The sequence below is a fragment of the Erythrolamprus reginae genome, chromosome 3 (assembly GCF_031021105.1).
Source record: "Erythrolamprus reginae isolate rEryReg1 chromosome 3, rEryReg1.hap1, whole genome shotgun sequence".
Lineage (NCBI taxonomy): Eukaryota > Metazoa > Chordata > Lepidosauria > Squamata > Dipsadidae > Erythrolamprus > Erythrolamprus reginae.
Genome location: NC_091952.1, coordinates 220,949,298 through 220,974,980, shown reverse-complemented (window position 1 = coordinate 220,974,980; position 25,683 = coordinate 220,949,298). Strand labels below are relative to the sequence as shown.

The 25,683-nt window shown below is 42.2% G+C and overlaps 1 protein-coding gene across 4 annotated transcripts in view; it reads left to right on the top strand.

Annotated features, from left to right (window-relative positions):
• Positions 1-1,890: 1,890 nt before the first annotated feature.
• ZNF704 (zinc finger protein 704) overlaps positions 1,891-25,683 on the top strand; it is a 69,068-nt gene continuing 45,275 nt past the window's right edge. The window contains exons 1-2 of one of the 4 annotated variants that reach the window (XM_070747973.1): positions 1,891-2,730; positions 19,533-19,780. In XM_070747973.1, the coding sequence (XP_070604074.1) occupies positions 2,434-2,730; positions 19,533-19,780 (545 nt within the window). In that variant the 5' untranslated portion in view covers positions 1,891-2,433. The remainder of the gene's footprint in view (positions 2,731-19,532; positions 19,781-25,683) is intronic. The other 3 variants (XM_070747974.1, XM_070747976.1, XM_070747972.1) reach the window with 3 other exon arrangements.

Here is a 25,683-nt window from a genome sequence, read left to right as displayed (position 1 = left end):
CATAGGATATATTGAAATGAGTCAAAAAATCAAGTATCAAATTAAAAATTAAAAAACACTAACCCTAAGCAATAAAGACACTGATTTCAGCCCATTAAAGAATGGTTAAGGCAGAGGTCTTCCATCTTGGCAACTTTAAGACTTGTGGACTTCAACTCGCAAAATTATTCAGCCAGCATAGCTGGATAATAATTCTGGCAGTGGATGTCCACAAGTTTTAAAGTTGTCATGTTTGAAGACCTCTGGGTTAAGGCATCACATTAGAAATAGGCTACTTTCTTACTCCTTCTACCTCCTTCTACTACTACTCTTTCTTAGGAGTAAGAGTTAGTAGAGGCGGACTAGCCGCCTGAGATAGAAAGAAGAAAGTGGAGAGAAGAAAGTTGGATATAGACAAAATAATATAAAGCTAACCTGGAATGGGATCCAGTTTATTGTATTTGAATAATGACATATGTACAGTACATTAAGATGTATTGGAGGTACGTATATGAAATTGCATGTTAAATGTGGAGAAAAAGTAGTAAAAAAAAATTTTGGGGAAAGAAACAGGTTGCCCTGCTTCAGCTGTTTGCCTAGGGTCAGTCACACTCTCAATCCTAGGATGCCGGCAATGGCAAATAACTTCTGAAATACTGCCAAGAAATCTGCAGGGATTTATGCAGGAACTTGGCAGATGTCAATACTGACTGAAGGCACACAAACATGTACACAGTGATGGGCTGCCAAATTTTTTACGGCCACACTGTGGGCATGGCTTATGCAGGACTCCCTGCATTTTCTTTCAATATCTTTCAGTGCAAATTGAGTGCTCTGGGGTGGAGCTCCATTTTCACTACCCCACTGCATTCTCCCGTCCAGGCAGTAGCCCACCCCTTGTGCAACTTGATGGGTGGGAATGACTTGCAAGCCATGCGACCTGGTGGGAGTGGCTTGACAATCATGTGATGGGGTGGCTTAAAGGTCATGTGACTGGATGGGAGTGGCTTACGATCAAGATAAGTTTCTAAATAGGTGCTTGGACTCTTTCAGTTGATTAAGTCACATTATTTGAATAGCCACAAAAAGGACAAATGATAGAGAGCATTATTTGTTGAGGAGCACAGTAATATTTTAAGATTTTGTACTGAACCCACAAAGTTCAGTATGATAACTGATTAGGCAAGTCGCTCAATTTCTTGAATTGCTATAAAAGTTCAGTTCTAGATAATGATTAAAGGATTTATGAGTAAAAACATACTATATAATTATTTCCTATTTTAAAAGGATCATACTAAGGTACTAGAGCAGTGTTTCCCAACCTTGACAACTTGAAGATATCTGGACATCAACTCCCAGAAGTCCCCAGCCAGCATTCGCTGGCTGGGGAATTCTGGGAGTTGAAGTCCAATATCTTCAAGTTACCAAGGTTGGGAAACACTGTAGTAGAGAAGGAAGGACATTAAAAAACCTATTAAGTATTCAATAAATAGTGCATAAACTTACTACACACACACCCCGTGGGGGTAACAGCCCATTACTGCACATACCCTCCGGCCCGCCAAAAAAACAAGTTTAATGGGTAGAAATCGTAATGTCTCGGTGGTGTCTTACTAGCGCTTTATAAAAAAGAACCTAAAGAATTCGTTACTCGATCAGCGCCATGCCTCTGGCCTCCACCAATCTGTCCTACGAGAAACTCTCCTCGATATTTACTATTATTTATTCGAATTTGTAGGCCGCCCAGAATCTTTTAATTTCAATTAAATTAACTCCCGAACGGGGCCCGCAGGTGGCTTTCTCCGCCATTACGGAAGACCTCTCCCGCCTCAGCCCAAACCTTGCCTTTTTAATCGGCGCCTATTCCACAGCACGTTGTCTTGTTGCCACCACTTGTTGCTGGGCGCCTCAGGGCATTTGGGAGGTGAGGGGAAGGCCGCAGGCCGGCGCTCTCAGCCCTCAGCAGCCCTTCAGACTACGCGTGTTAACTAGAGCGGCGGCGAGCAGGCGAAACTGAAGCCTTTCAGAGAGAGTCGACTCCAGTCCGGGTTTTGGGGCTGAGGACTAGCGAGCCGCAGGGAAAGGCTAGCAGAAGACCCCGCTCGGTCCGTCCGCCCAGCTCGCCCGCCCTTTCGAACCAACATCTGGGAAGCGCCGCTGACCTGTAGAGGGGAGCTTATCCCGGCAAGGGTCCCTAAAGTCTCCGCCGGGCCAAAGCGCTTCGATGGCTGCAGCGGCGCGCCCGGCCTTCCTGCCCAGCCCAGCTCATCCGCTGTAAAGCGGCGGCGGCTCCTGCTGCTGCACTGCCCCTTACTGCCTTGCCTGCCGCGAGTGCCTCGGCTGTAGCGGCAATAGCCGCCGCCGCTGCCTCCCTCCCTTCGCCTCGCTCAGCTTTGCCCACCACCACCCAGCCGGGCGAGCCCACTCCTCCTCGGTGCGGTGCTGGGCGCGGCCATGCAAGCGCGGCGTCTGGCCAAGCGCTCCAGTTTGGGCAACCGGCGCTTGAACACGGCGGGGCCGCCCTCGGCCGCCGCGCAGCCTTTCCCGGAATCGAGCGGCCGCGGCGGCACAGCCAAGCCCGAGAACTCCTGGAGGCCGCCTCGGCGAGAGGGCTCGGCGGCCGCCCTCGAGGAGGAGGACGAAGAGGAGGACGTGGTGGTGGACGTCGAGGAGGACGACGACGCCGACGAGGCGGAGGAGGTGGTGGCCGGGTCGGGAAAGGGCCACGCGGTCGGCCGGGTAAGCCTCAAGGTGCGTCGCCGTCGCAAGCAAAGGCGTCCCCGCCGTCAGGAGGCTCCGCCTGGCTCGGCTGTGAGCGGCGGCGGGTGAGGGGCTTCGAGGCTTCGGGGCTGGGTGGGTCAGTGCGGCAGGTTGGGGTGTGTGTATGTGTGTGTGTGTGTGTGTTGATTGGTGACAGCGGGGTCCTTCCTCGGGCTGCCGCTTGGAAGTTGAAACAGGGCTAAGTCAGCTCCCAAGTTGTGGTCGGGGTTAGAGAGTGCAAGGAGCAGGAGGCGTCTGAGCATACCTAGAGTGCCTTTGCTGCACGGAAGATTAGGAGCCCTTTCCCACTCCTCCTTTGTAACAAGAAGGGCAGAGCTTCTTGGTCTTTTTTCCTAGTGGTGGTGGTGGTGGGGGGTGTTCGTCAGTTGCAACCTTCCCTTGCTTTTCCCTCAGCTAAAATGCCTAGGTCCGGAGAAGCCGCGAGTCAGGTTGTATAAACAATAGGCTTCATATTCAGTTATTTATGCTCTAAAATGATGCTCTGCAAGGCAGGAGCAGGGTGTTCCCTTTTTTAAAAAAAATTATATTTCTAAAACGAGTTGCTCAATCGGATTTAAACGAGGAAGGGGGCTGGAATGACATGCTGGGTTGAACAGCCCTGCAGGGTTGGCATTCGCCTGTTTTGTTCCCCAACTCAAAGACAGTTAACTCGTGTCGTGCAAATAAAGATGGCTGTTGTTTACAGTATGTTTTTTTTTAATCAAACCCTTTAACGAAGTCTGTTGTGCCCGATCAGATAATTTATCGCTGGGTGATTGCTAGGATTAGACCAAAGTGGGTGTCCAGAATCAACAATTTTGGTGGAAATAAAAAGGCTGGCTGGTGTGGAAGAGGGCAAGATTGGAAAGATCATTGGAGAGAATGATTTTAAAAAAAAATAGCCGGGATGTGGGCGCACACAGCTTTGAAATACATGCAGCTAAAGCATATGTTACAGAAACAATAGTAAAGCTTTAAAAGGCCAAGGGGAATGCCAAAAAGGGAAGAAGGTAAAAATGACATCAGCCGGTAGAACTGCTGTAGTGCAGGAAAAAACTGTATACAAACCCTGCAGTTCTGATACATGCTTAGGAGTAGTTTGTGTATTACAGCACACGAAAGTTCAATAAATCTTACTCTCAAACAAATACAGATTACATTTTGGGAAGAGGCAAAGAAACCTTATATATTCTATGACATGCAAATAAAAGATATATTAGAAGGGAAGAAGCCATTATAGCTTGGTTATTACACGTGAGTGCGTCCCTCAGAGAAACAAATCTTTGCAATTTCTGCAGCAAACCTGTGATTTTCTGGCTGGATCTATACTCAGAATTTCCACACAGCATTTTGAAATCTTCAATACAACTAGATACAGAATGATCAGCTAAAACATGATGATATATTTTATAATTTAAAATAATTGATAAGTATTTTGAAAGAGCAAATATGACTTGAATCAGCATCGTAGACTAAATTTGGCCCCAAATTACTCTGACAGACAAAAGGCTATCTCTTGATCTTATTTATCCATAGCTCAATTAAATTGAAGGTTCTGATTTTTGGCTTTCAAAACTGTAAACATTCTAGATATGAGTAGATAAATTTACTATTTGCTTTAATTTGCTTGGGGTTCTATTCAGATGAACAGAAGTAGCATGTAGTAGTAGTAGTAGTAGTTTTCCAGAGTGTATTTTTATTCAGAAAACATCTTTCACTGCTAAACGCTATTTGACATTTTGCTGTTTTGAAATATTCTTAAGGGGAATAAAGCTTTCAGTAATAGGTGGCCCTGCTGTTTTTTTTAATTTACTTTTTTATTTTTTAGCATTTTGTTGTGTAATTTTGAGACAAAATGCTCTTTAACACATGTTTTAGCTACTTGAATTTTGTTATAAAAGAAAAATTGGAATGGATCAAATATGTTACTTGCACTTTACAGCTTTTTCTCTTGTATTATTTAACCAATATTTTAAAAATCAGTTTATATCCTTAATTTAGCATAAATTAAAAAATTCAATGTCAGTGAGTTTTGCAAAACAAAGTCAACTTAATTAAAGGTAGAAAGATGGCCTATTGTAACAAATTGGTAGATAGCTATATGATTACTCCTGGTGTGATTCTTTTTTTACTCAGATGAACTTTTTGATATGCAATAAGTTTATATATTGCATTTAGGAAAATATGCCTTGTTTATTTTTAGCCTCCATTGTAAGTAGTATCTACAAACACTATTGGTCCTTGTTTTTCCTAAGCTATGAGAAGCTTAGGAAATATTATAACCAATAATGATTTAGCAAAGTGTGTGAAATTCAACTACTATCTTAAAAGAGAGGTCTAAGGCTAAACATAGACATGTTGTTAAAGGGACAGGTTGAGAAAAAAACAACCTATATTTGGCTTCTCTACAGACTTTTCTCAAAGAATTATATTGGCAGTAAATATAGCATATTGTTATTCAGGTTGCTAAATACTTCCTGACACATAGTATTTTCTTGTGGAGTGACAACTTTTTGTTGTCCTCATCAATAAGCTTAACCAAAACAAGAAGTAGCAAAGTTTTTGTGTACAAAAACATTTCTGTACTAAACTATGTAGCATATAGAAAAGGTCAGATTTTCATGGTGCAAGAAAGGAAGTTGTTCAGCAAACCTACTATCCAGTGGAAATGCTGTTTTGTCCTAAACTGCTTACAGCAGAGTTTCCTTAATATATTTATATAAAATCAGAACATTTTTTTTAAAAAAGTGAATTTTCTGAGTAAACAAGCAAGCTACTTAGAGAAAGGTGAAGAAGAGATTTGTTAGCAAAAAAAGAAATTGAAGGACTTGGTGTACATGTGTGTACATTTTTAACTTCTGGTGACTGAACTAGCTCAGATATTATTGTCTGATTAACTGAATTAGAACTAGTAATTTTTTAAAATCTTCGAAAAAGCATTGGAAGAGGGGATAGAAAGATTTTTATCTCCCTAGTGTTTTCCAAAGGCTCCACGGTTTTTTTGCTATACCACGGTTTTTCCCACCCGATGACGTCATACGTCATCACCAAGAGTCACTTCTCTGTCTCTTTCTCTTTCTTTCCTGTCATTCTCTGCTTCAATCATTTTCTCATTTCTCTTTTTTTCTCCCCTTTTTTCTATCATTTCTCTCTCTCTTTCTTCCTCTCTCACACTCTCTTCCTCCCTCTCTCATCTCTTTCTTTCCTTCTCTCTCTTTCCTTCTCTCTCCCCCCCTCCACTTGCCCACGAGAAGAAAAAAAGCAACCTCTGCCGGGCAGCTCCCCTTGTGCCCCCGCTTTGTGCCTGCCTCTTGTCCCTCTCTTTTGGGGATTTTTTTTTCTTTTCTGTCTGAGTGCGTCTGTGTGAGCGCGAGAGAGGGAGTGCGTGTATGTGTGTGTGTGTCTGTTGCGGCTTGGGCTGGTCGGCCTCGGAGGCGGGAGAAGGCGAAGAGGTAGCAAGCGGGGAACCCGGCAGGGTGGATGGCGGCGTGTGTGTGTGTGGTGGCCGCCTTCAGCTTGGGGTCGCCGCCGGCGTGCTCGAAGGACGCGCCGCCGCCCGCCTTGGAGCCCTCGAAAGCCTCGTCGTCTTCTGTGCTCTGCTCACCGCTGCTCTCCAAGCAGGGCGCAGCGACTGGGAGCGTGCGCCTTTTCTCCCCTGCGTGGATCCTGGCTAGCCGTCGCGCCTCTCTTGAAGATGGGGAGCCTGGCGACGCGCTGTTTTCCCCCACCGAGGACAATCGGGGTAAACTCTTTTGGTTGGGAACCAACCGGCCCGGTGCTCTTTTGGCTCTCTTGGGGTTTCCCCTTTGCCTGGGCAGCAGGAAGACCCAGGGAAGGTTCCTTTGGCCGCCCAACAGCTGATCTGCTCCGCAGCGCGGCAGCAGCGAGGAGCCGAAGATGGGGTTTCCCCTTTGCCTGGGCAACGGGGAAACTCCATCTTCGGCTCCTCGCTGCTTCCGCGCTGCGGAGCAGATCAGCTGTTGGGCGGCCAAAGGAACCTTCCCTGGGTCTTCCCCGCTGCCCACACGCAAACTCCACCATCTGCGCATGTGCGGCCATGGGAAAAAAAGGTCGCGCATGCGCAGATGGTGTTTTTACTTCCGCACCACTATAACACGGAAAATCGATTAGCGCGGGAGGTCTTGGAACGTAACCCCCGCGCTAATCGAGGGATCACTGTACAGTGGTACCACTACTTAAGAATGTCTCTACTTAAGAACTTTTCTAGATAAGAACCGGGTGTTCAAGATTTTTTGCCTCTTTTTAAGAACCATTTTCTACTTAAGAACCCTAGCCTGGAAAAATTTCCCAGGAAAATTTGAGAGCAGCACAAAGGCCCGGCCAGTTTCCTGCCAATTTCTCTGGGTTTTTCTCTCTCTGGCATAATGTATGGGATGCAGCCTTGCCCCGGGTGTATGCGAGGCACGTACGCCTCCTCGCCACCTCAGAGTCCCTTTTTCTTTTTTTTAAGCCTTAAAGTTGTGGATTTTTTTTCATTCCTCTCATCTTATCGTCTTCCTTCGGCAGCGACTGTCCTCCTCCTCCTCTTTTTCCTCCTCCTCCTCCCACCCAAATTCCGAGCTTTTATTTCTTTCCTAATGGGTTTGCACCCTCATTATTTGCTTTTACATTGATTCCTATGGGAAAAATTGCTTCTATTTACAAACTTTTCTACTTAAGAACCTGGTGACGGAATGAATTATGTTCTTAAGTAGAGGTACCACTATATAATAAATGTATTTGCTTCTTTAGTAGAAAAAATGCAATTATGGAAATAAAAGCAAGTTCCTTTTACATTCTTTGCCACTACTATGGGTAGCAGTGGCAAAGGGTATATGAGTTCCTTGCAATGGTATATTGTACTTAAATTATTTCTGTAAGTTTATTATTTTAAAAATAAATTGTTTATAGTAGTAACTTTTACTGCTATCTTGCATTTAGGAACTCAATCTTAGTTTCAATTAACCTGAAAAGCAATACAGATAGTCTTGACTTATGAACACAATTGAGCCCAAAACCTCTGTTGCTAAGCGAGACATTTGTTAGTGAATCTTTCTTGCCACAGTTGTTAAGTGAATCACTGCAGTTGTTAAGCTAGTAACATGATTGTTAAGTGAATCTGGCTATCCCATTGACTATGCTTGCAACAAAAGATGATCACATGACCCCAGGACACCGTAACTGTCATTATTATGAGTCAATTGCGAAGCATATGAATTTTGATCACAGTGTGAAAAATCATGGTGTGAAAAATGGTGTGAAAATGGTGTCATAAGTGTGAGAAATGGTCATAAGTCACTTTTCAGTGCCATTGTAACTTCAAATGGTCACTAAATAAACTGTTGTAAGTCGAGGACTACCTGTGTACTGCTTTGTTGGTGGTGGAATATCATTTATCCTTTTTTATAATAGAAAAATGGGAGCAATTAGGGACTACATTGGGCATATCACTGAAGATCAGTGTTGTTAAATGTGATTATTTTGCGTAGTAAATTGCTTTGAAAGTCATTCCTGATACACAATATTGCAGAGAGAAGACACTTTTATTTACAAATAAATCTCTCTTTAGTTGAGTTTAACCATTGGTTGATCATGTGGTCATGTCTATATGGTTTCCCTCCTGAACTATGGAAGACATATATTGGCACTACTTTTTTATTTTTATTTCCCAATCTAGACGTAGTCAAGATGAGTGATGGCAAACCTTTTTCTTCTTGCGTGGCAAAAATGGGAGTGCATGCATGCGCTAGCACATGCATGTGCCAGCACATAACCCCCACATGTGTCACAGTGTACATGCATGCATAGTAGCGCATGCACGTACACACCCATTGGAGCATTTTTTACCCTCAGGCTTCCCATAAGCCTCCCAAGTGCAAAAAATCAGCCCAATAAGCAAACTGGAAGTTCAGAAAAATGGACTTCCAGTTACCCGTTGGGCCGTTTTTGCACTCTGGATGCTTTATGGATGCCTCTTGAAGCCTAGGGAGAGCGAAAACGGCCTTCCCCAAGGCTGAAAATCAAATGGCCAGTGTGCACCTGCGCACTGGAGCTGATATTGTGCAATGCCTCGCATGCCCTCAGAAATGGCTTCGCTTGCCACCTGTGGCACTTATGCCATAGGTTCACCATCACGGGTCTAAATATTTCCTATGATGTCTCTGCTAAGCATTAACCAGGTGTGACTTTACTATGTTTTTTTATGAAGCAACCAAAGTTATCTAAGTGGTGTGGCTAGTTTTGAGATACTTACTTGATTTGTTTTTCATTAAAAAAAATATTTTCCCAGAAGTGTTAATTTTGAAAGTACCTCCAAAAATAGATATTCAGATGTCCTCCTTATTTTACATGCACATATATTGCACAAATACAATATAAAAAACAATTTGTGTAGAACATTTACACTGATTCTCCTAATTCATTATTTGAGGTACTACATTTAAATATAACCCTTTTCAAATGTTTTGACCATATTTAATTAATATATTTAATAAAGAATTATTAATAATATAAAAAATAAAATATCAATTATGTTGAGTTGCCCCAAATGTAGCAATATATGAAAATTCAGAATACAACTTTTTTTTAGCATGATGACCATTTTGTGACTCTTTTCATGAATATTGTGGAGATTTACTGGTGAAAGGATTATTATTTTTTTTAGAGGATTTTTCTGTTTCAAACTGCTTCATTCATACTCAGGCTAACATAAGAAATGAAATAGGAATTAGAAGTGATTGGTGTTGAAGAAACTTTTTGAGAAATATGTACAGAAATTTATTTGTTTTAAAATAGTCTCTTATCTCTTTATTGTTTTAATAAAATAAAGTATTTTTATAGTTCCCATTGCTATTAATAAAGATTCACTATGAAGTATATTCCACAATTATAGGACTGGTTTATTGGTGCTAGTAAAAAAGCTCAGGAAAATCTTGTGATATTTCACAATAAATATTTTTGAAAGACTCATTGTATGTTACAAACAAATTTCATTCATATCCATTCTTCAAAACTCTCATTTATCACTACTCCTATAACTTGAATTGACCTTGTAATGTTTTTATGGAAATTTTATTGCCACCTACATTCAACTGAACTGTATATTCCGAACTGCATTCTCATTGACTGTTAACAATTTTATTAGAGCAATGTTTTGTTTTGTCTCAAATACTTTGCTCTTTATATAATCTGTTAGCAACATAAGCCATTTCTTCCAATATGGTGTAGCAATAAATATGAAAATTAATGCAGCAGTTTTCCTAAAATTTGTGAGTTTGCACTTTACTGAAGCTTTGTTTTGAACACTGTAGCATTCTTTGTGTGTGATTTCTCATCCTAAATTATGGAATTCTGCCCAAAATTCTTTATTCTGAATCCTTAAATCTCAGTTTATGCAGAGATGAAGGTGGAATATCAAAGACAGTCAGACAATGAATGTGGTTTGACCAATCAAGCTCCAGCAATAAATATTTAGCTAAAATTATTAGTTCTATTGTAAATAGGGGCTAAGCATCATAGGTTGCAGTAGAGCGTCTTTTATTACCTTCCCTTTGCACTGTAAGCAACCTGCAGACTTCATATTTGATGATGTATTGGATGGCAAGGAAAAGTACAACAACTTCATTTTTTTACCTAAAATATTCCATCTAGAACATGGGTGTCCAACTTTTTGGCTTGCCTGGGCTGTCCTGAGTGAAAAGGAATTGTCTTGGGCTGCATTTTTTTTCCTTTTTACAACTCCATAATCCCTTTTTATTGGGGTGGAGTTGGGGCAAATGAATGGAGCTTAGAGTTTACTGGCCCAATGCCCTTCCTAATGCCTACGTGGAATTTGCAGCAGAGAAACATCTAGGATTGAACTCTCAACCTTCCGAGTGGTAAGTGAATATCTTTATCTGCCTGCTGTTTTGGGTCACATATAATATATGTGATTAGAATTGAAAGGGTCTTATGGAGCTGCATTATTAACTGTCTAGAACCACATGCAACCCATGGGCCTGATTTAAAACTTTGACACTAAAGACAAAATATTTATTAAATTGAGGGCATTTCATTTCTGTTCTTTCTCTGCTTCTAAGTTACTTATCACACAAAAGAAAGCTACAGTTATGAAAGGCATATAGGTCAGTGATGATGAACCTTTTAGACACCAAGTGCCAAACCTCCCTTGTGTGCATGCCCAAACTGAAAGGTGCAGATGTGTGGACACCTGTGTGCGGATGCGCAGTCATGCACGCATGGCGCAGCAGAGACCCAAAAGACCAACTGACCGGTGGGAGGTAGGGCATCCCAACACTGGCAGTGTGGAAAGAGGCATTTTCAGGAAAACCGGAGCTCACGAAAGAAACGCCACAGAGATCTGACCTGGGGCGATGGCATGCGTACCAGCAGAGATAGATTCGCCATCACTGGTATAAGTGATGGCTATATATAATCTAAGACCAGAGCTAACGAATGTGGACTTCTGTTCTGAACTCTTCAGGTAGGGGTAACTGGGGGAAAAAATGAAATACACTGCTCGAAAAAATAAAGGGAAAACTTAAACAATATATCTCCAAGGAAATCAAACTTCTGTGAAATCAAACTGTCCACTTAGGAAGCAACACTGATTGACAATCAATTTCACATGCTGTTGTGCACATTCAACTTTGTACAGAACAAAGTATTCAGTGAGAATATTTCATTCATTCAGATCTAGGATGTGTTATTTGAGGGTTCCCCCCCCTTTTTTTTGGAGCAGTTTAGTTATATCAAGCCTAGTGAAATTTTGCATGCCAATTTGGTTTTGTATTTTTGTTTTTAGCACTCTGGAAAATAGTGGCATTATACTTTGTGATGAAGGTTGTGTTATATTTGAGTTATCCATTATGATGGACATCATGATGATATTTGAGTTGTTCATCATTTAATGAGAGTGTAGAAGTTTTGTCTTTTAAAACTTTAATCCTTTGTTCTAAATTTTATTTATTACTTTTCCTATTGCCCATTTGCCCTTTGTAACTATCATATTGCATACACTGCTATTCCATCTTCAAATTGCATTTGTTGCTGTTACAACAAACAAACAAAAATGTAACAAGATTTGCCTTCTCCCATACAATTAGGAATCTTTTAATGCATCACAACAGCAAAGTCAGTGAATTGTCCAGTAGTACCCAAAGATTACAGGCAGATTTTAAAAGCTTTATTTAAACAGTACAAGAATTGCACATTCGGTCTTTTAGTCACACAAATCTTATGAATCAAGAAACCTATTTATCATTGACCAAACAACAAAATATGCATGGGAATTTCAGGAAAGCTTTCCGAACGTACCTTTGGTGGAATGAAAGATGGGGCTTTCAATTTATTTTTTCATTTCTCTATTTACAGGCAGTGTTGAATTTCTTCAGTGTTGTAGCTTGGAGTGTAATTGATGATTCTTCATTAATCTGCAGATATCATATCTCTTTGTGGGAATTGTTGGAATGTTCCTAGTTGTGTCCAAACTTGACACTATCAAACCCCCACAGGAAATGTAGGAAACATGTCAGGATAATTAGTTCTTTTATTCCTTCATAGCCTGGTATATTTTGTCATGTTTCTGAACATATTATGCTTAGGTATATACAATCATATATAACTCTTAGTGATTACAATACTCTTAATGTTTAGCCTTTAATTTATTTACTTTCTGAAACAGTGTAACTTATACCCACATACAGAAGAATGGTGCTTGGTTATGAAGAAAGACTCATAACCTTCAATTCCATAAAACCAACTCCTCGGGTCTTAAGGCCCATCAGAAGTTGTAGGCAATTTTTTTTTTGCATAGTTTATTTGCCATTATTGATTATTTCATTGGAAATTATTTTGTAAACTTGATAGAAAGTTCCGAAAACTAGCAAAACTAGCCGCCCCGAGTCTACGGAGAGGGGCGGCATACAAATCCAATAAATGAATGAATGAATGAATGAATGAATGAATGAATAAATAAATAAATAAATAAATAAATAAATAAATAAATAAATAAATAAATAAATAAAATTATTCAAGATGCATTCAATCATACTTCTCATTCTAACATATGGTAGGGATTTTGCCATATATCATATACTAAAAAAATTTAGTAACATGCATAATAAGCATGTTGGTTTTGTTCATTTGTTTTTCTGATTTTTGTGCCATCAATTAACATGATTCTCCTCCAGTGGTATATGGTAAAATGTTTGGGACTTAGATCCCAAAAATGAATGTTTTAAGAATTCTTAAAAGTACTTTAACTTGTGAATTCTTTGTCCTGTAATCTATCTCTAGTAGTGTTTAATGATCTGTATGTTGAGGTTGGTTGGTTACTTCTTGAAGGACAATAGTTGTGTTTAATATCTAGAGCAGGCCTGAAGCCATAGTGTGGGTGGACCCAGATCACAAGTATGGGGATGGCAGGATTTGAAGATGGGATTGAGAAATTTTCTTTAATGTTTAACTATGCTGTGCCTAACTCTACTAACACTTCATTTGTTCCCCATCTCAAAGCAATTAGAAACTATGCTTCTAGTTTACAGGAACTAGTTCCTGTTCTGATGGGCCTCTGAGGGCAGTGTGCTCTTCAGGTCTCAGAACATTTCTGTCTCTTGTATTGGATCAAACCAGGAAGGCAAAAAACACATAAATTGCAAAGACTGAGAATATTTCTTGTAATCATGATACTAGGTTTGGTCCAAAAGCTAATAGCATAACTTTAAGACATGTGGACTTCATCTCCCAGAAATTTTCCAACCAGTAGGAGTTGAAATCCACACAACATAAAATTGCCAAATTTGGAAAAAAAAAACACCAAATGCATTGAATTATTTTAATCCAAATCAGGCTGACTTGTTTTTTTGTCATCTAATATCTCTTGACTGTAATCCTCTTAATGTGAATAAGAAATTGAGTGCACTATCACAGCATGTAGCAAAATATGTGCATCTGCATTATAAAAAGTGGCAGCATAATCCCAAATGACATTGCTGCTTAAAGAGGATAGTAGATGATGCTCCTCCTACCCCACAGTCCAGAAATCGTGGCCCGGATCCTAAATATGTACAAATCTGGCTTTAAAAAGTCATTATACTTCGGGCAACATTCCTAAAAAGGTGGGAAAATTAGGAAAAGCTAGGAAAAAGCTAGGAGGGCAAGGATAAATAACAGCTGAGCTACATTGTGTTGAATTAATTCACGAGGAATTATTTGTGCCAATTGAATGAATTCAAGTCACCCAAAATAGGATAGGTAATCCGTATTTTTCGCTCCATAAGACGCAGTTTTTTTCATCCCAAAGTAGGATGAAAAATCAGCCACGTCTTATGGAGCGAAGATGCAGGCAGGGAGGGGGGGGGGAGGCGCTGGAGCAGAGGGGGGCGGCGGCGATATACTCATCTGGAGACCGCCGCCTCTGTCGCCGCCTCTCCTCTTCCCAACCCCGAAGAGAGCCGCGCCTTTCGGCCTCCGGAAGTGCTGGGCCGGGGGATGCCTCCACCCCGCAGGTTTAGGAGGCGGAGCGGCACCGGAGGAGCGTTGGCGATTCCGAGCCTTTGGGAAGGCTACGGGAATCGCTTAAGACCCAAAACCCAGCCAGTCGCTCGCAGCCGGCCGCCGCCTGCGCAAAGTTTGGCTGCGAACTCGGCTGGCTAGCTGCTGCCTGGCGCCCTCCCTCCCGGAGGAGGGTCTCCCTTCGCACCACCAGCAGCGCTCCCCACGCCAGCCAGCCAGCCAAGCCCCGCGCCCGCCGGAGCCGGCTCCTCGCTCTCCCCCCGCCGCCCGCCGCATTTGCAGGAGGTGGGGAGGGGAGGGCGGCCCGCCAAGGCCAGGAGGGACGCCGCTGCCCCCCCTTCCCTCTCTCCGCCCGCCGCTGCGCCTCCTGCTGAGCCCCCTCGGCCCCGCGCGGCGCCTGTCAGAGGAAGCTGCCCTGTCCCGGACAGGATCCGGGGGCGAGGTCGTCGGGGTTTGAGGGGCCCTAAACCGCCCACAGCAGAAAAACAGAAAAAATAAGGGAGAAAGAAAAAGAGAGAAAGGAAGAGGAGAGATAGAAAGGGGGAGAGAGAAAGAGGGAGAGATAGAGAAGGAGAGAGAGAAAGAGAGAAATACAAAGAGAGTGAGTGAGAGAAGGAGAGATAAGAGAGAGAAAGAAAGAGGGACAGAGAGAAAGAAAGAGAGGGACAGAGAGAAAGAAAGAGAGGGACAGAGAGAAAGAAAGAGAGGGACAGAGAAAGAAAGAGGGACAGAGAGAAAGAAAGAAAGAGAGGGACAGAGAGAAAGAAAGAGAGGGACAGAAAGAGAGAAAGAAAGAGAGGGACAGAGAGAAAGAAAGAGGAACAGAGAGAAAGAAAGAGAGGGACAGAGAAAAAGAGAGGGACAGAGAGAAAGAAAGAGGGACAGAGAGAAAGAAAGAGAAGAACAGAGAGAAAGAAAGAGAGGGTCAGAGAAAGGGAGAGGAGAGATAGAAAGGGGGAGAGAGAAAGAGGGAGAGATAGAGGAGAGAGAGAAAGAGAGAGATACAAAAAGAGTGAGTGAGAGAAGGAGAGAGAAGAGAGAGAAAGAAAGGGACAGAGAGAAAGAAAGAGAAGAACAGAGAGAAAGAAATAGAGGGACAGAGAAAGGGAGAGGAGAGATAGAAAGGGGGAGAAAGAAAGAGGGAGAGATAGAGAAGGAGAGAGAGAAAGAGAGAGATACAAAGAGAGTGAGTGAAAGGAGAGATAAGAGAGAGAAAGAAAGAGGGACAGAGAGAAAGAAAGAGAGGGACAGAGAGAAAGAAAGAGAGGGACAGAGAGAAAGAAAGAGGGACACAGAGAGAAAGAGGGACAGAGAGAAAGAAAGAGAGGGACAGAGAGAAAGAAAGAGAGGGACAGAGAGAAAGAAAGAGGGACAGAGAGAAAGAAAGAGAGGGACAGAGAGAAAGAAAGAGAGGGACAGAGAGAAAGAAAGAGGGACAGAGAGAAAGAAAGAGGGACAGAGAGAAAGAGAGGGACAGAGAGAAAGAAAGAGAGGGACAGAGAGAAAGAAAGAGAGGGACAGAGAAAGGGAGAGAGAGAAAGAGAAAGAAAGGTAGAGAGAAAGAGGGAGAGATAGAAAGAAAGAGAGAGGGGGGCTTGTTTGTATATTTTCCCAATTCCCCTAGGGCAGTGTTATTGTAATAAATATTTTAGCCTACTTTTTGGCTCAAAATATTTTTTTTCTATTTTCCTCCTCTAAAAACTAGGTGCGTCTTATCAGCAGGTGCGTCTTATAGAGCGAAAAATACGGTATAAGTTAAAAGGAAACTGCTATATCCATCGTCTTGAGGCATCTGCCTTAAATTATTTCAATACATTAACAATATAGATTTTATTTATTAAATGTATTGCCTGCCCATATTACTACATGGTAACTCTGGGCAGTTCACAACCTTAAAAGGATAAAATTGTATAAACCGTTACATGGTGGAACACATTCAGTTTGAAATTATGGATACAAAGGTGAATATGATTAATGAAAATAAATTGCAGGAACTGATGGGACAATGGGACAGGGTTGGAGGTTATATGGTTAGTAGAATTCGAGACCACGGTATAAAGAAAAATTGGAATCACTCTATGACTTGTAAATATGGTAATGTTCTTGGTTTAAAATAATATTAAAAAGTATACCCTCATTTTGGTGGAGGGGTCTAAATGAATGATGTTGGGTGGTGGGAACACACTGCACTGTCTTTTATGTAGTGTGTATCTGTTATTATTAAAACTTAATAAAATTTATTTTGAAAAATTGTATAAACAAAATGCAATAAAATATAAATACTCAATTTGTAACTTTGAACGGTCAGTCACTAAATGAATGGCTGTAAGTAGAGGATTATAGTATAGCATAGTATTACATAGATAAGCCTTCAGATCTGGAACAAGGCCTGATAGTATTTATATTTGGAGCAGAAGTTCTGAAAACGTGGTTTTGAAAATATTTATTAAGTGATTTAAATAATTCAAAAGCATAATTTAATGTTCACTTATTTTCAAATATGGTGAGCATACGAAATAAATTTGGTTTGGGAAAAAGTGTTTATGGTTTTTATTTCCCATAATGAAATAATACTGAATCTGTGAATATATTTGAATTTGTGTGTGTGTGTGTATAAGAGGTGGGTTCCTGCCAGTTTTATACAACCGGTAGTGGGAATTTCCCCTACTTACCAAACCAGCAGCAATGGTCAGTTGGCCATGCCCCCGAACTGGCTATCTTGGCAGCACCATAAGTGCCGCTTCATGTTTTTTGCTTCTGTGCATGCATAGAAACAGGGTTTATTTTGCTTCTGCGCATGCACAGAAATAGGGTTTGTAGCACTGCACCTGTGCACCTATGTGTAGCGTGCCCATGCGGCGTGCAACATGCGTCCACCCATGCAGCGCTTGAGAAAGTGAACCAGCAGCAAGGTAGGTTAGAACCCACCCCTGCTATGTATGTGTATGTATGTATGTATGTATGTATGTATGTATGTATGTATGTATGTATCTCCTTATTGGTATATTTACACATACATATAGTATAAAGTTAACTACATAATGGACTTCACAAGGCTTTTAAACATATACAGTGCTGTGGTGGGTACACTAAACCATAAATTGCCTAATTTGTTTAGCCTAGATATGCTGTACAAACCTATTGCATAAGATTAATTTATAATTCAGCATATCATGTAACAGCTAGGTTAATGTGTCATGAAATAGTAGCTGGTTGAAGTTCTTAAACTGGCAATTGTCTTTCACCAATTAATTGTGCTGCTATCCAAACACTGATTAATTTCTTTTTGTGGTATTTTGCATGTCCCAAATACATCCCTGATGATGTATAAAAATAAATATTATGCTTTCTGAAAGATATACCCAGCTAGCTAACCACCATTAGGAAGAGATGCAAAGCTATGTTAAATCATTATCTAGTTACACAGATTTAGTGAATAGTCTCAGAATTAGCATCACGTTTCTACAGAGCTAAGTGGTTGAAAATCAGCTTCTCTGTTAAACAACTTCTTTTCTTCCGTTTTTCCTTCAAACAAGTTCATGATTATTTCAGTGAAAGTTTCACTTCTGAAAATAGAGTTTATTTAATATTATGAGCCTTTTGATTTAGGCGATAGAGAAAATGTGTTTTCTTAATCTTGTGTCATCTGGCTGTATATCAAAAGATTGGAAATCATTTATGTTTTTAAATAATTGTTCTTGTTTTATTTATGAAGCAGCTGCTGGATTTTTAAAATATTTTAAAGTATTTTTGTTTTTAATCTTTAGATGTGATGGTGAACCTGTAGGTGGCACAAGGAGCCATATCAGAGGATACATGAGGCGTTGCCCTATGCCTAAAATAACCAGATGTCCGGTTTGCACATTGTGCTGTTTTTCACACACTGGAGCCTTCCTGAAGCTTCCTGAAACCCCGGAGTGTGAAAACAACCCAATGGGCATACCGGAAGTTCAGAAAACAGACTTCTGCTTTGCCCACTGTACTGTTTTTTCATTCCAGGGCTTCAGGAAGCTTCCCTGAAGGTTCCGGACTGCAAAAAACAGCACAATGGATAAACCCGAAGTCCATTTTCTGAAATTCCGGTTTGCCAGTTTGGCCATTTTTTTAGTGTCCCAGGCTGTCAGTGAGGCCTGTGGTGTGCACATACACAGGGATGGGGGATTGTGCCCATGTGCAGGGGCAGCGCGGGGGTGCGCATGCATGGGGGGGGGAGAGAATGGGTAGGGGCACATGCGGGTGTGCTTTCACACCCATACACCCCCTTTTGGCACGTGAACCAAAAAAGGTTCACCATCACTGATATAGATACTTCTATAATGTTTTATCCTTTAAATGTGTCACATAGAAATTAATACCTCTTTTTGTATTGCAAATCCTTCTTTTAAAATGCCAGATTTTCAAAAATGAATCTAAACCTGATTCTAACTTCAGTTATCTAGTACATTGTTCTGCTGCTTGGAGAATGTAAAGTGCTATGAACTTTCCCTTCAGTCCAGCTCTGCAAACAAATAATTAAAAGAAGGTACAATACTTTCAAGTCAGTTGAAAGGGGTAGTTTCAATGGTGGTGGAGGTAGTAAAAGATCTTAATGAGGCTCTCTCTACATGTCTCAACTGGATAGGCAGGCTCATTTTGGAAAAGACCAGTGCCTGCTTTATCTAGTAGGGAAGTATCTTCTGATATAAAAAATATAGAAAGCTGATCAAAATTGTTTAGAAGCTTCTCCTACCTACCTATCTCCTATGATATCACAGTTACATCATAAATGTAACGCAAATAGAAAATTAGACAGTTTCCTTGTTAAAAAGTTGTTTTTAGTGGGAAGATATCCTGTTCAATTATGGAATAATTATGCAATTATGGAAATATTTTTAATATAGCAAGTACTGCTCTGGTATCAAAATATGCTGGCCACAACTTTGGCCAACAGCGTTGATTTTTACAAGAAAGACCTATAATAAATTACACACCCTAATTTTGTAAGTAGAGGAACACGTTTCTCCCCCAAAAATTGCTATAGCATTCATTTACTTGTTTTATGTGGTCACCCATATCACTATATGTGATTCTGGGCAGGTTACAGTACAGTAAATAATACAAATAAAATTCATAATGTAAAATAAAAACACAGAGCAACTAAGCATCATAAAATAATCCATCAGCAAAGGCAATTGCACATCCAGTGCCCCAAAGTCAGCTAGGTCAGGACTAACCCAATCTGTTCACTCTTTTAAAATGAATTGTGAGAAATCTAATAATATATGCATTTTATTTTGCAGGTAACCAGCATAAAGCGTGAAATGACCTTTGCAGCATTTCAAAAGGAAGATCTAAAAAGTGATCTAAATCAAAAACTCTCAGATCAGCAATTTTTTGTGTTGGCTATAAAGGAAGAAGATTCAAAAACAGCAGACACCAAAAAAATTGGCAGAATTCATGATCATGAAAAAGAAAATACTCGTTCTATCTGTCTTCTTGAACAGAAGCGCAAAGTTGTATCTTCAAACATTGATGTGCCTCCTACAAGGTACAGAAATTTTAAAAGTAGAAAAGGAAAGAAAAATTATAAAATTCTGGATTTATTTTGTGTTGTTCTTTCTGTTGTTTCAGTATCAAATAACTCAGATACAAGTCATTCTTGATTGCGTCCTACATAACTGAATCAATAACTCAGATACATAACTCAATCAATAACTCAGGTACAAGTCACTCATAATTGAGCCCTACATTTCTATTGCTAAACAAGGCAGTTGTTAAGTGAATCATGCCCTGTTTTACCACCTTTTTACCATGGTGATTAAGCAAATTGTTACAAATGTTTAATGAATCATAACAGTCATTAAGTGAATAGTTTTCACCCATTGACGTTGCTTGTCAGAAACCCCTTAGCAAGATTGCAAATGTGAGTACCAGGACTCTGGGATGCTGCAACCATTGTAAATACATGCTGGTTGTGAAGCATCCAAAGTTTGAACCTGTGACTGTGGAGATGCTACAACAGTCATAAATGTAAACTGGTCATAGCTCACTTTGTTTCAGTACCATTGTAACTGCGGAGTTCTTCTCAAAGAAATCCAGTTTGGCACCACTGCTATAGGAGATGTAGATTTATTGGGCAACCTTAGTTAGTTAGTTAGTTAGTTAGTTAGTTAGTTAGTTAGTTAGTTAGTCAGTCAGTCAGTCAGTCAGTTAGTTAGTTAGTTTGTTTTTTTATTTGATTTGATTTGATTTGTATGCCGCCCCTCTTCGCAGACTTGGGGCGGCTAACAACAGCAATAAAACAGCATATAATAATAATCCAATACTAAAACAGTTTAAAAACCTTATTATAAAACCAAACATACGTACAGACATACCATGCATAAAATTGTAAAGGCCTAGGGGGAAAGAGGGTCTCAATTCCCCCATGCCTGGCGGCAGAGGTGGGTTTTAAGAAGCTTACGAAAGGCTAGGAGGGTGGGGGCAATTCTAATCTCTGGGGGGAGTTGGTTCCAGAGGACCGGAGACGCCACAGAGAAGGCTCTTCCCCTGGATCCTGCCAAGCGACATTGTTTAGTTGGCGGGACCCGGAGAAAACCCACTCTGTGGGACCTAACTGGCCGCTGGGATTCGTGCAGCAGAAGGCGGTTCATCTGGTGTCCATCAAATAGGAATAAATAAACTGTTGTAATTTTTAGTTAAATCTTCTCTTACGTTTTGTGAGGAATAAATAATGGGAAATCATTAATAAAAATAGCTGTAGTTAAGCACATTAAGCAATTGCCTTGTACATGCATAGCAGGCAGGGAAACTCCCTAAACTTGAAATGGCAAACCTACGGCACATGCGCCCCAAGTAGCACACAGATCCTTCTCTGCGGGCACGCGAGCCATTGCCCAGCTCACCACTGCGCATATGCATGTGCCTCCTGCTGGTCAGTTGTTTTTTGGCCCATTTTTGGACTTCTGGGAGGCCCATTTTTCACCCTTCCCAGGTTCTGGAGGCTTTGCTGGAGCCTCTAGGAGGGCAAAAACGGCCTCCCGTGCACTCCAGAGGTCCTCTGGAGGCCGGAAACCAGTTCAAGGTGCATTTCAGTTGCATTATTTAATACAGTGATCCCCCGCTCGTTGCGAGGGTTCCGTTCCAGGACCCCCCGCAACGAGCGGGTTTTCGCGAAGTAGCGCTGCGGAAGTAAAAACACCATCTGCGCATGTGCAGATGGTGTTTTTACTTCCGCAGCGCTAGCGAGGAGCCGAAGATTGGGGGCGGCGCGGGTGTTTTAAAACGTCGCCGCCGACATGGGGGGCTCGATAGCACCCCCCTAACCCGGGTTGGGGGTTCGGGGGGGTGCTAGCGAGCCCCCCATGTCAGCGGCGACATTTTAAAACACCCGCGCGGCTTTCCAATGAGTCCCGAAGACAACGTCAAACTTCCGTGTTTGTCTTCGGGACTCATTGGAAAGCCGCACGGGTGTTTTAAAACGTCGCCGCCGACATGGGGGGCTCGCTAGCACCCCCCCGAACCCCCAACCCGGGTTTGGGGGGGTGCTAGCGAGCCCCCCATGTCGGCGGGGACGTTTTAAAACACCCGCGCGCCTTCCCAACTGAGCCCTCAAGCCAAGCTCCAAAGGCGAACTTCTGCGCTTGGCTTGAGGGCTCAGTTGGGAAGGCGCGCGGGTGTTTTAAAACGTCCCCGCCGACATGGGGGGCTCGCTAGCACCCCCCCGAACCCCCAACCCGGGTTTGGGGGGGTGCTAGCGAGCCCCCCATGTCGGCGGGGACGTTTTAAAACACCCGTGCGCCTTCCCAACTGAGCCCTCAAGCCAAGCGCCAAAGGCGAACTTCTGCGCTTGGCTTGAGGGCTCAGTTGGGAAGCGGCCCGAGCGAACGGCGTGGGCGGGAGAAGGGCGCGCGAGCCGTGGGCGCGCGGGCAGGCAGGCTGCGGACAAGCCGTTCGCTCGGGCCGCTTCCCAGCTGAGTACTCAGCTGGGAAGCGGCCCGAGCGAAAGGCGTGGGCGGGAGAAGGGCGCGCGAGCCGCGGGCGCGCGGGCAGGCAGGCTGCGGACAAGCCGTTCGCTCGGGACGCTTCCCAGCTGAGTACTCAGCTGGGAAGCAGCCCGAGCGAAAGGCGTGGGCGGGAGAAGGGCGCGCGAGCCGCGGGCGCGCGGGCAGGCAGGCTGCGGACAAGCCGTTCGCTCGGGCCGCTTCCCAGCTGAGTACTCAGCTGGGAAGCGGCCCGAGCGAAAGGCGTGGGCGGGAGAAGGGCGCGCGAGCCGCGGGCGCGCGGGCAGGCAGGCTGCGGACAAGCCGTTCGCTCGGGCCGCTTCCCAGCTGAGTACTCAGCTGGGAAGCGGCCCGAGCGAAGCGGCAGCAGCGAGGAGTTTGCGTGGGCGGTGGGGAAACTCCTCGCTGATGCCCGCCAAGAGGGGGAAGACCTAGGGAAGCCGCCCAGCAGCTGATCTGCCCGGCGCCATCTACGCATGCGTGCCCATAGAAAAAAAGGGCACGCATGCGCAGATGGTGTTCTGACTTCCGGGTTCAAAAATCGCAAATTACCCTGTTCGCAATGGTCGGGGACGCAATAACCGGGGGATCACTGTATATCATATAAAGTCAGATGTTACTTTCCTATTTATTTTTAGACCGACTTTCCTGCTTGGGTAAAGTAGAATACAGTGGTACCTATACTTAAGTACTTAATTCGTTCCGTGACCAGGTTCTTAAGCAGAAAAGTTTGTAAGTAGAAACAATTTTTCCCATAGGAATCAATGTAAAAGCAAATAATGTGTGCAAACTCATTAGGAAAGAAATAAAAGCTAGGAATTTGGGTAGGAGGAGGAGTAAGAAGTGGAGGAGGAGGACCGTCGCTGCCCAGAGCGAAAGGAGTGTTTCTTTTCTCTGGGCGCTGGCAGAGGTTTATTCCCTCTCCAAGTGCCCAAAGAAAGAAAAATGCTTTGTTCGGTCTGGACTGCCAAAGTCTCCTTAAGCACCACCAAAAGGCTCCTCTGGCAGCCCAGAAAAGCCCGAGATGGCCAGGAATAAAGGGGGAATGTCAGGAAACTGGCCGGGCCTTCGTGCCGTTCTCAAATTTCCTGGGAAATTTTTCTGGGCTCAGGTTCTTAAGTAGAAAATGGTTCTTAAGAAGAGGCAAAAAAATCTGGAACACCTGGTTCTTATCTAGAAAAGTTCTTAAGTAGAGGTACTTTTTAAAAAATATCTAAATTGGGCATATGAAGAATGGGCAAGAATAGGCAATGTGAGCAAACAGCTCATTTTAAAAGCCACTATGGAGAAGGGCCGTTCATCTTCCCTGATACGCTTTTTCTCAGGGAAGTGGATATAGCATCCAGCCCCAATTTTGGTTCTTTCTGACCACTGACTGACTGGTTTCAGACTTGCTGGAGGAATGCTGATCCATTGATTCTGTTGCTTCACTTCTTCATCAAAACCTGACAAGGATAGCAACAGAGGTGGGACCTAAACAGCTTTGACAGACTCAGTCCAATCAGATGGAGTGAACCCATTCCTGGGTGCCACATCCACCTCCATGAGAAGGAGCGTATCAGGGAAGACCAACGCCCCTTCTGTGTATTGTTCTCTGATGGAGGCACTTTCTGTAGTATGCATAGAGGCTGCAGACTCATTTCTCAGAATTTGTATTGGTTGCCACCTATGAAGTTGGTGTAAAAGCAAACATAGTGGCATTTTTGGAACTGATATTCTCACTCACTCATTTACTCACTGCTAAAAAGATGTGAGTGATTTGAAGCCTTGATATTTCACCACTTAGAAGTGTGAAATCTCTTAGTGATTTATAATGACATATCACTGAAAGGGGTCATGTTGCTCATCAAGCACAATGCCCTACTCAGAGCAAAAAAAAGTCATACTTCAAATCAAACGTTTTACATGTTTGTCTGTGTAAAATATGCGAGTGTGTATAAAAAAGATATATGCGCATACATAAAAGAGATGCAAAATCTTAAAACTAGAGTAATAAAGGCTGTTTTTTAAATACAGGGTTTGTACTTGAATTGCAGTGATGCAAAGAAATTTTTAGAGGTCTTAAGTACTCAATACAGTAGGTGACTTGGAAGCTATTTAGGGGTTTTTGTGCATTAGTTTGATTTGAGGTAGGAGGAATGTGTTTTATTTGTTTTCAAGGCTTATAGTAGCATGAAATCCCTCAATATGATAACTGAGGTTAAAACTTTATGAATTGAATTTAAAAGGAGTTTATTTCTATTATAACACCAATAGACATACGCAGAAGAATAAAATAGATTCCTCAGGAGTGATCATGGTAGTGAGGCAGTCTAAATGCCCTGATGAAAAAGCAGGGAAGGACTCCTTGGTGCTCTCTGAGTTTGGTTGTTTTCTTGGTTTCATTCCCCAAACTAGGTAACATCATCTCCATGTAGTTTGGTTAATGAACCAAACCTAGTTTGGTTAATGAAATGTCTGCAAGAAAACAACCTAGTTCAAAGAGCACTAAGGACCCATCATTTCAAGCTTCAGCTAAAAACATTCTTCTTTTTTGATAAATTAGCCAAATTTCCATATTTCCTGAAGGCCAGGTAGGAAGAGGGCATTTAAGTGTCAGGGCCAATACTGTTCCATAGGAAGATGCAGCAACTAAAAGACATAATTCCATGGCTGTTGGCAGATTAATCAAAGGGGCATGTAAGGAGCCCCTATAAGAAAGCCTGGTCTGAACGATGCAGTGCTTTAAAAACAGCTTTCTATCCCAAAGCCAAAAGTCAACTGATGCATCAGTATTATGTGGGTATCACAAGATACAGCCATAACTATTTGAGCCACTCCATTCTGGGCCAGTAGTGGCTTATAAATGCTCTTCAATGGCAGCTATATAGGAAACACATTTGAATTATTCAATCAAAGAATGACTGAGATATGAATGGTGTGACTAACATTTCCTGCCCAGGAAAAGTTCAAGAAAGAGCTGTGCCAAAACTTTATTGACCACAATTCTCAAGTATTCCTTGAGCAGAAGCTGTGACTGCAAGTGAACCCTTAAGATGTGAAGCATTTGGGACAATGCAACTTCACACATGGCTAGCAAGAATCATACTGGAATTAATAGGTCTTCATACTGGAAATCCTTAATATTTCAGTCCTTAATATAGACAGATGAGATCTCATTCAGAAACATATTATCCTTCCTGTCTTGCTTTTTCAAAGTCCAACTTAAAGAGTATCACAGGGGAAAACTGTCCTATGTTGATTAGTAAATAGGCAGTTTATATCAGATCCACCAGATGGCACTAGAGAGTGTTTACAATTTTAATATACAAAAGAGATTATTTCATAAAAAGAAACAATGCATATTTTATAGTATACAGTCTAAGTTGAATTTATTCAGTTTCATACACTGAGTTTCAAAATAATTACCAAAACAATATACTTCCAGACCTGTAACATTTTTTCCATG